The 11,601-nt window shown below is 33.9% G+C and overlaps 1 protein-coding gene across 1 annotated transcript; it reads right to left on the minus strand.

Annotated features, from left to right (window-relative positions):
* Positions 1–293: 293 nt before the first annotated feature.
* LOC109009014 (protein DAMAGED DNA-BINDING 2-like) lies at positions 294–5,949 on the minus strand. Its single transcript, XM_018989336.2, has 11 exons — positions 5,574–5,949; positions 5,390–5,480; positions 5,039–5,166; positions 4,024–4,146; positions 3,830–3,918; positions 3,542–3,662; positions 2,725–2,816; positions 1,796–1,925; positions 1,276–1,524; positions 992–1,188; positions 294–781 (listed from the first exon to the last, which is right to left on the minus strand). The coding sequence occupies exons 1-11, from the start codon at positions 5,841–5,843 to the stop codon at positions 556–558; spliced, it is 1,716 nt and encodes a 571-aa protein (XP_018844881.1). The 5' UTR covers positions 5,844–5,949; the 3' UTR covers positions 294–555.
* Positions 5,950–11,601: the final 5,652 nt, after the last annotated feature.

An 11,601-nucleotide genomic window follows, 5' to 3' on the forward strand; every position in this document is an offset into this window, starting at 1 on the left:
ACATCCTCACACTCCACACTTTATATTTTTTTTAATTTTTATTATTTTTTTCTTTTATTAAATATTTATTATATGAATAATGAATAGAAAATTTGAAATAATTTTAAAAAAATAAATTCAAAATAAATATTAAAAAATTAAACAATTAAAAAAAATGTGGAGTGGGTGAAAATTGTATAGCAAAACTCATACATTTATACGTAAAATATTAAAAGTGATGCACAATCCAACATGCTGAAACAACATACCCAAGAGGCTGCATGCATGGATGCACCCCAGTTAGTATTTTACACTGAAGCAAAAAGGAATTGCATAATGTAAAGCAAAATAAAGTAAGATGCTGAAGACCGCACCGGGTAAGAAATCAAAAAGGCTTTTGCCTGAAAGGCTAAGCAAAAGGTGGCAAAATAGCTCTGTGTACAGAGATGGCCTATGGAAAGCTTCAAGAACAGCTCTGAAAGTACTCCCGAGATGGAAGATAAAGATGAATGCTTCAAAATCCACTCTCAGCACCAAAACCAAAAACGGACATGAAAGTTCACATTTTGCATTATATTACCGTTTGACCTTATTAGAACAGCGGGTTAAATTCCTTTCAGGTTTATTGGACTTCAGCTTCGTGCTCTGGGAGGTGAATTTGTCATCACCAGAATCATCATCACTTTCATCCCCAAACTTTCGACTCCGCTTCTTCTCAGCTCTTCCACAAACAATTATCCTCCGTTCATCCTTCCGTTCCACAGGCTCAGACTTTTCCTTAGGCCTCCATATGAAGAGCGATCTAAAAAGCAGTGTGGTTAACCACATAAGGCAGCAAACACAAACTAAAGCAATATATCACAAGATTTATTTATTTGAAAAGAAGAAGAAGCAGCATAAATCCTTCCTCTGTTACTGAATGTCATAGATATCTACCTATCAAATACATAACGGAGGCACATAAACAAAGCTTCAACACATAAGATTATAAGTTGATAAGTTAAGTTCAAACCTTGAACTACCAGTCGCCAAAACATCATCACGTGGATGTAGCTTGTTCACCGGACTAATAGTTGTGATGTTTGGATCCATGACCTCAGCAACTAGCTGTCCTGTGCTGATGTCTATGAAATCAATAGGATGTAAGGCAGCTCCATTATAATTTTCACTAATGTAACGACCAATAACTGCCAGGGATTCTGATGGATCCTGCAGCAAAAAAGTATTGGAATTTCCAGAGGAAAAGAAAGATTCAAAGTGTGATAAGAATATTACAAACATAAACTAACATATCACCTTTGGATCCCATTCAGCTCTAAAAGGAGTCAAATGTCGATTAAAATCATGACTGTGCACAATTTCTCGGCTTGGAGAGTCCAAATCACCAAATATAGAATCCCATATACGAAGGCGATTGTCTTGCGATGTAGTTAGGATTTTGCTGCCCGACAGTGGAGAAAAATATGCTGAGTTAACAACTCGCTTGTGTGCAAGAGCATAGAGGGAAGATCCAGCTTCCATTCGACGCATATCCCATATACGAGCCTGCAGAGCAGAAACCATATATAAGGATATTACAACCAGAAAAATATTTCAGAGTAAATTCATATAGGACCACATATTTACAATTTGCAGAAGAATTGAGATGCATTAACAGAACAACTAAACTTTCATCAAAATGATATTTGAAAATAATTAATTAATAAATGTGAGAGAATAGCAGAAAACCCACTAATGCTCAGGTACACAAAGGGGAAAGAACCAAAAATAAATCACTATTTCTCATAATAAAATCTAATTACATTTAAAAGCTTACAAAATGATCATTTCCACAGCTCAAAAGAAGGTCTGGCTGAACAGGATTGCAGTGGAGTCCAACAACTTTACTTCCTTTCTTATGGATCAAAACTGCTTCCCCAATTTTGTTGTTAGAGCGAGTATCCACTCTTAAGTATGCCATAAGAGAAAATCAAACCTGACTGTAAGTATGTCTGCTGCTCATAGAAATATATTACTGGTAAAAAGTAGAATAGAGAAGACTACTTCACATTCACAGCATTCCAAGCACTTTGCTCCTGCCCTCCTGCCCTCCCTCCTTTCGTCCTCCCTCTCCCTCTCCCCCATCCCCTTCTTTTTTCCTTTTTTCACCTTTCCCAGTCTACTCAGACGATTTTCAACAATATGATCAGAAGCATACATGTCATAAGTACAAGTTTTCACCTCAATATCACTTCAATTAGTTCAAAGATTATAGCATAGTACTCTGACATACAAGCCCTAAGCAGATTTCTAAGCAAAAAGTAACATTAATTAAATATTCTAACCATGTCATTGTAATTTAAAAAACAAAGAGCCAGATTATCATTACTGGCATCAACCAAATAGAAACAATATTACATAATTAGTACCACCATGCAGTGTCAGTTTGATCCCACCAATTAGGTAGCATATGACAAATTGAGTAAACATTCATCAAAATGTGATGAAGTAGCAACCTGCTATTATAAAATAGTACAAATATATATCATACTATAACGTAACTATTCCAATAGTAGGCAAAGCGGAAGGGAGACTTCTAACACAAGTTTAACAAACACAGCAAAAAATGTTAAAACATATTGCCAACTGTATGACTAAATCATCTTTCTAGTTGGGTGCACTTTCCAACAAATGCTTGCATTTCATCTTTCTAACCTTACAATTATTTATTTGCAACAAAAGCAGCCAAGTAAGGAAAATACTTACAAGTAGAGAAAACCAAAGTTATCAGCAACAAGCACAAGGCCTTTCTCTGAGTTGACATCCATGCCATAGAGCATCCTCCAACTGCTTGGACCCTACAGATAAACCATATATAACCAAGTCCTAATGACGTAATACAAGAGTTAATTCACCATACAAGTCCAAAAGCACTCTCTTTCATTCTCTTTTAATCACACCCCTTCTCCCAAAGAAAATCTAAAATCCCACAAGAGGTAGGAGAGGGGCAGGGAATCCCCCTGCTCACCTCGCCTTTTCCAATCATTATCCCTATTCACTGTTGAAAAATAAGCAGAAATGATCTTCATTTAAAATAGTATCCTTAAACTTGAAATGATTTCAGAAACCAAATCAACATTTAAATCAAATCCACAGATTTCTATTGGTAGGCAGTTCCATATTCAAAACTAAACAAATCAACACTACCGAGTCAGGGTATCTTGCCCGATTTGCCAGTGCCTACTTTGGCTAATGATACCTCGATCCAAAAGCCTTGGTACACATACTATTAATTTAAAACATATATACCATAAAGTAAAATGTTACTCTGCACAGGGGAGAAAGAGACTGCTTTGCACTCTAAAACTCGTTAACGGAACTTTACAAAAATTTGTGGCACAGATTGTCATTCTCAAGAATAAACATTTAGCATAGACTTTGGAAAATCAGAAATACAGCCTTTAGTGGTAAGTCCAATAGATTAGATATAGAATTAGAAACAACTTTACACACTCAAGATTTGCAAGGTAACATGAAAAGTCACTTCTATAAACACCAGAAAGAAAATGGAAGGAAATATCACCTGCCACCCATCAGGATTAAGGTTCATCAGAGATAATGAAATTCCAGTCTCCATGTCAATGCAACTAATGGTTCCATCTGAGGACGCAGCATATACCGAATCATCCTTTGTAGGGTTGAATCTGTAAGTGTTTAGATACTATTCAGCCTTCTGACTTTGAATTTATATAAACACACACGCACATCGGTTATGGCTTCATAGAGTTAACTAACACCCACGCATATATATGAGCTAGGCTTCGTAGAGATAACTTTTTTTTTTATAAGTGGCTTCATAGAGATAACTAACCTCATGTTATTCACGATACAAGAGTGTACATTTCCATAAACCATCTTTTCATGCACTTTGGCAAAATCCCAGACTCCAACTTGTCCTTTCTTTAACATCACACAGGGAAAAAGGACCGGGTGTCAATTATCATAAAAAAAGCACAGGAGATCAAATTTAAACCAATTAATGGCATAAACGGAGGTGAGACTGACCTTATCTCCAGATAAAAGGATGTTATTGTTGGTAGGATGAAACTCCAAGCATGTTACCCGTCTACTATGATATCTTATAACCGCACAATTCACCTGATCTGGGATTACGAATGTCGGTTTGATCTATTGAACAGACGATAAAAGATGCAACAAATTCATTATGGTGAACACTGCATATTACCCCTAATAGATAACTTTTCAACAATAAAGCTCCATGAAGACCAGTAAATCAAGAAACAAGTCAAGTTTGAAACAAAATGCAACACTAGATCACTCGGCTTAAAGTATGAAATGTACTGATATCTCAAACATATATGCTCGAATGACAAGAAAGAAAATGAACCAAATAGTTGAATTGTAATAGCTGTTTCAAGCATATAATTATGACTGAGAACATTTTCATACGAACGAGTTACAACCACTATTTCATGATTTGTACTCCATCTTAAATCTATGCTAAAGATTTGGAAGTTCCAACCTGTTGATTCGTTGAAGGAGTCCTGTTTTGCATTTATAAAAAAAAGGACTCGGAGAAGAAAGGCAGAATAAGCCCACAGTGACGCAGCCCAGTTTTCTCATTTGGACTCTGAAGTTTTAGAGTCATGCCGTTATTGCTTCAAATACAGATTTAGCAAAGGTAATTCAAAAAATTCAGTACCTTGCCTCTCCTTCCTAAGAAAAAATGAAAGTAATCTCTAAACTGCCAGCCTTATGGTCTTCACCAGCAATGAAAGCAGATATACAAACATATCTCACGCTAAATTGATCGTCCTCCCAGGATCACCCATGCTCAACATCATAGCCACGTAATTGACCAAACTCAGTAGCTAAAGTATAGCAATAAGTAAATACAGAGCGGTTCTAACACATCAAGCTTTCCTATCATGCAGCAAACAAACTCTCAGAACTAAATGTAATCTCATGCTGCTTAAAAGAGAATTTAATATGTAAAAAAGACTTGGATACTACATGGCATGCTCATGAAAAACAAGCAGATAGTCGAGTGAAGGCTTACCGGAAGAATGTCTGGTCTGAGCTGGCGCTCAAAGACATATTCCAATGGGTTACGGGTAGATCTGCGGGGTGCAGGGATGACCCCATGCTCAGTAGCCACCCGATGCGGGCATGTCATTGTAGTGTGGCCTTCAATTCACAAAACCCACATGCCAAACACATAACCAACATCATAATAAGACCAATTACAATTTTGCTAACAATGTGTGCAATATAAAGTTATAAAATTATAATGCTAGAAGGTGATAACAAGAAATTAACAAATGAAGTGAACAGGAAAAAAAGAAATCCTAATTGCGGTTTTATTAGCAGAAATAAGAATTTTTAAAAAAAGAATAAACTTAAAACATACCGGGCATTTTGCAGAGAAAGCAAGGTTTCATTGGGCAGTCTATGTAAGTAGCCCCCTTGAATCCCGCTTCATGACCCGCCTTTTTGCAAACCTGAAACACCACCAATAAAAAGAATAAATCAAAACAATGAACGAAATGGGGTATCAAACCGCTATTAGAGCACCTTGTTGGGTAAGCCTTTACTTTGCAAACTTTCTTAAGACTAAGAGTAATGGGCGCTTTGCCTTTCTTCTTCGCATCCAAACCTTCTGCCTTTCTCTCTCCGTTTTTGTTCTCCAAAGCTTCCTCCTCTTCCCCTTCTTCGTTTTCCCCTCTTTCCGCTTCTTCTTCTTCTCGGTTGTCTTCATCTTCTTCTCCTTCTTCTTCTTCTTCTTCTGACGAGCTGGGTTCAGAGTCGGAGTCTCTCTCTATGACTACTTTCGGAAAAGACGTTCTTCTGGTTTGTGGGGCCATCTTTGGAAACCAACAAGGACCCAACGATGATGTTGATACGAGGAATCAGGAATCAGAAATGGAAACGAAGAGACCCAGAACTGATATTGGTAGCGAAGAAAAATAGTAAACCGACCATTCGCCCGAAGGGCATTGAGTATTAAACTACTGAAATGCCCCTAGAATATGAAGTAGGCGATTGACCTTTCTGCCTTCGGAAATGAACACAATTCAAGCTAGACAGAGACCATAAAGGAATACGGATACTCATGGAATAATATTTTCATTCTAGGGCTATGCCCGGTATTTGACTTTTGGTGGTGGCGGGAGACGACGTGGCTAATTCTATGCCGTTTGGGCTCTACGCAATTGGGGAACGATGTCGTTTCGAGTTTTTAGCACCAGTTTCCAACTTTCCGTTACATTGATCCTTAGGACTTCGTTACTTTTTTGGGCCCCTACAATATTCATCAGCTCTTTTCTTGCCTCACGAGAGACCCTAAAGTAGATAGGTTATGTACATAAGGACGATGCTACTCCCACCATCGGGAGTTCCCGTCGGAACTCTCGCTAGTATTTTCTATATTTTTTTTTGACTTTTTTTTTCATGCATTTTTTAACACTTATAAATATTTTTTAAAAAATATATATAATATTATTAAATATTATTTTTGAAAAAATATTTACTTAATCATTAAATAAAAATAATAAAAAATAAAAAAGTCACAGCGATAACTTTCAGCAAAAAGAACAAGTGAAAAGACTAACATTTTCCTATATATAAATATAGAAAAAGTATATTCTCAAGTATGTACGAGCAGAGTTAATAAAATTATTATATGACATAATTTAATTTAAAAAATAAATTTTAAATTTTAAATCTTATAATTAAATATAAACATTTAAATAATATGGATTGTATACTTTACACACCGATTTGAGAATATGATAACTCATAGATATATGTCATGAATATTTACACTGATTTAAAATATGAGTGAATCGTGGACTATTTTAAAATAAAAATTATATTTCCAAGCCGATGTGTAGGACACATTTAATAAAGTGTTTATTTAACATAATTTGATTTGAAAGATAAATTTTAAAATTTGAATCTTACAAATTAAATTTTACCATTTAAATTATATAAATGATGTATTTTATACACTGACTTGAAAATATAATAACTCATTTTAAAAACTTAGATAAAGAAAAATCTCCACGCTTGAACAAAAGCCTCCACATTTCAACCACCATTTTAGGAGGGAAAAAGGTCGGCGAGATTCATATTTATCTTTTTATTTTGAATAATACTATTTGGTCATCTTAAACTTATTGTTCAGATGGCTCTCTTGACGTAGCACCACCATATGGTACCGTGTGATTTATTAAAAAATTTAAAAACACAAACATAAAAGGGATAAAGGGAATCTAGGATTTCAATCTTCCACTTTTTTATTTTCAAACACCCTTTTGTTTTATTTTTGAGCAATAAATTTAAGATAGTCCGTATAGAGTAGTTCTATATGTAATTACAATTTTACATACAATATCAATTTTATCAGTTTTATTTTTAAATTAAAATTTTAAATTTTAAAATTTTTAACATATCAACAGTTTACACGTCGACACATATTTTTATGTAAGTAAAAAATATAAATACATATATCATTTTCCTTTTAAACACTCATCTTTCCAATTTTCAAAAGAAGAGAAACATATAACTCTCCCAAACTCATGTTAGTAAGCCTTAAGGCAATAATCAAGATACAATAATGTTAGGTTTGATCATGAGTTAAAATGAAAATTAAAAGTTAAATATAATATTATTATAATATTATTTTTTAATATTATTATCATTTTAAAATTTGAAAATTTTGAATTATTTATTGTATTTTATGAGTAAATTTGTGAAAGTTATAATGATGAGATGAAATGAATTGAGAGTATTTTCCAATCCAATCTGAGTCTAATTTAACAAAAATGTTAGGGACACAACCAATATAGAATAGTACTTAACCACATAGTAAATATTAGTTTTTTGTCAAGAATTCGATGCAGAATGAATTGGGAATTTGATGAAGCTGAAAAGGAAGGAAATAGAGGAGAGGAAATGAGTCTAGTAATAGATTGAATTGTATTGAATGAATAATACGTAAATGTACAAGTGTATTTATACTAAGTCATCAACTTCAATAACTGAATTAACAGAAATAACAGAAACTATCTATTCTCCTCTTCTTTGACTTTTTCTTCTTTTGACTTTAATTCCATATTCTCAATGGGTGAAGCTATACTCCAACACCCCCTTCAATATGAACATGTATATTAAGAATGTTCATCTTGCAAAGTGTATGGTGAAAGAGTAAGGAACCGTGAGGTTTTGTGAATATATCTGCCAATTGCAATCTTGATGGAATGTAAAAAAACTTGATAATGTTCTCCTGTAACTTTTCTCAAACAAGACGACAATCAATTTGAATATGTTTTGTTCTATCATGTTGGACTGGATTTGTGGCAATAGATAAGACTGACTTGCTATCAGTGTAGAGTGATGTTGGCTGATGATGGTTGATGTGCAGATCTTGTAAAGCATAAACTAACCATTGAATTTCACAAGTGGTTGCTGCAAGTGCATAATATTCTGTTTATGCAAAAGATCTACTAATAGTAGCTTGCTTTTTAAATTTCCATGAAATTAGTGACTTGCCCACAAAGATTGCAAAACCTGTAATGCTTCTTCGAGTATCAATGATGTCTTCTTAATCACTATCTGAGAAAACTTTAAGCTGTAAGTCTGATGATGCAAAAACAAATAGACTTTGTCCTAGTGTAGCCTTCAAGTATATGAGTACTGTAACTGCTGCTTGATAATGGCTAACAACAGGTTTAACAAGAAACTAAATTAACACTTGAATAAAATAGGCTAAATCTGGTCTTGTGATTGTCAAGTAGAGTAGTCTTCAAACAAGTCTCATGTAAGCTTAGGAATCCTCATAAGGATTAGGATCAGTTGCACTTAGTTTAAGATTAGACTCCATTGGAAAAGCATCAAGTTTTGAACCCATAACACCAAAGTCTTTAAGTATGTCTAAAGCATACTTTCTTTGGTAGAGTGAAATGCCAATTTTTGATCTTATTACTGCCAAACCAATGAAGTACTTGAGCTGCCCCAAATCTTTGATGGTAAACTTGTCATGCAGAAAATCTTTTAGCAATTGAATTTCTAACAAACTGTCACTAGCTAGTAATACATCATTTACATATACTAATAGTGCCATAAAGGAAGTTGTGGATTTCTTAATGAACAATGAACAGTCAAAGTTTCCTTGAACAAATCCATAACTGATGAAAGTAGTAGACAACTTTGCAAATGACTGTCTGGAAGCCTGTTTTAGCCCATAAAGACTTTTGAGAAGTCTACAAACTTTGTTACCCTTTTTTACAATCAATCCAAGAGGTAACTCCATATACACCTCCTCATGCAAATCACCATGTAAAAATACATTATTTATATCTAGTTAATGAATGTGCCAATTTTTAATTACAGCCATAGCAAGCAGTAATCTAATAGATGTAATCTTAGACACATGAGAAAATGTATCAAAGAACTCCAATCCTTTTTGCTAAGTATAGCCTTTTTGCCACCAATCTAGCTTCTTTATAGTTTCATCAGCCTTATATTTGATTCGAAATAACCATTTACAACCAATGGTCTGTTTGCTTTTAGGAAGAGTAACTAGCTCCCAGGTTTTATTTAATTCTAAAGCATCCAGGTCTTATTTAATTATAAAGCATCAAGTTCAGCTTTCGTGACAATTTCCATTCAGGCAGTGTAGAAGCCTATTTGTAGGTTTTAGGTTTTGTAAAGTTTGAAATGGAGGCAAGGAATGCTTTGTGTGAAGCTGGCAATCTATTTGCAAAAAGAAAAGAGGAAATATGATAGAGATTACCTTTAGTAGAAGAACAAGCAGTAGAAGTAGATTCATGGTTTGCATTTGAAGAAACATTGTTACAATAATAATCCTGCAGAAAAATAGGTGTTTGTCTAATTCTAGAAGATTTTCTTATGTTTGAGGTATTTATAGTATTGTGATGAAAAATATAATCAGTATTTGAAGCTATTTCATTGGAAGAAATATGTTCTTCATTAGGCAAATGAGACGATGAAGTCTGCTCTGAAGTAAGGGATGAACATGTATGAACTTCATAATCATAAGGAAATTCTGAAAGAGGAAACATAAAAGAATGAGTCTCAAGTTTTGATGGAAAAGCTACAAAGGAAAAAATGGTTTCATATAATACAACATTTCTAGAGATGAAGATTTTGTGGGTGTTAAGGTCCATTAATTTGTAACATTTAACATCAGAAGGGTAATATAGAAATATTGATTTTGTAACTCTTGGATCGAATTTCTGTCTGTGATTTGTAAGTGTAGAAGTAAAATAAAGACAACCAAGGACTTTAAGATGAGAGAGATTAGGTGGTTTATTAAAAAGCATTTCATAGGGTGTTTTGTTTTTAAGAAGAGGAGTTGAGATTCTGTTTATAATGTGTGCTACAGCTAACACACAGTCACTCTAAAAGGTTAAAAGAGGATTTGGTTGGAACATTAAGGCTCTAACTGTGCTTAGCAAGTGTTGATGTTTCCTTTCAACAACTTCATTTTGTTGTAGAGTTTCTACACAACTTCTTTGATGCAAAATATCATTTTCATTATAAAATTGAGTAAGAAAAAATTCTTGTCCATTGTCTGATATTACAGTTTTGATAGAAACACTAAATTGTGTTGCCATCATTTTACAAGAATTTTTTATTAAAAGTACTTCAAATTTTGCCTCAAACATGTATACCCAAGTGCATCGTGTAAAATCATCAACTATAGTTAGGAAAAACTTAAAACCAGAACAAGAAACAGTGGCAAAAGGACCTCATATGTCACAATGGATCAAATCAAATATTTTATTAGAGTTACTTTGAGATACAGTAAATGAAAGTTTTCTTTGCTTTGCTAAAGGACAGATATCACAGACATTATTACAATCAAGAGTTATAAAGGATTCTAACTGTTTGAGAGAGGATAACCTCGAACTAGAAACATGACCTAATATACAATGCCAAAGGTCTAACTGTTTTTGAGTAATGGTTGAAGCAAAAGGTGTAGAATTAGACTTGTATTGAGTGCAGAAATAAGCTTTTGAAGAAGCTTGAGACAAATGGTAGAGCCATTGTTTCTCAAATGCAATCACAATCATCTTCTTCACTGATTGGCCTTGCAAAAGGCAATAAGAGTCATAAAAGATAGACAAATGTTAGATTCTTTGGTTAGTTTAAAAAAAGATAATAGGTTGAAGGAAAAGGGTGGGAACACACAAAACATTATGTAAAAATAGTGTGTTAAAAAAACATATTGTACCAATATGTGTTGCTGGAACAATATGTCCATTAGGAATATTAATAGAAGCCATTATTTATTTAGGTGGAGAAGAATATAGGAGGGGTGAACAGATCATATGATCTGTTGCACCAGTGTCAAGAATCTAAGAAAAATTGGATTTTAGAGTATAAGAGAGAATTGCAAGAAATAAAAGGGTGTTCTTTACCAGAGAATTAAGAAGAAGTGACAAGGTTTATTGCTACTATCGAGGTGGTATTCTAAGAGGGTTGAGAGGAATTGACAAGTGCTAGAAGTTTATTGAATTATTCAGAAGTTAAAGAAAATCTCTGTTGCTCATTATTATTTTGAATATAGATCTCTCCAGTTGAAATGACAGCATG

This window comes from Juglans regia, chromosome 14, assembly GCF_001411555.2.
Source record: "Juglans regia cultivar Chandler chromosome 14, Walnut 2.0, whole genome shotgun sequence".
Taxonomy (NCBI): domain Eukaryota; kingdom Viridiplantae; phylum Streptophyta; class Magnoliopsida; order Fagales; family Juglandaceae; genus Juglans; species Juglans regia.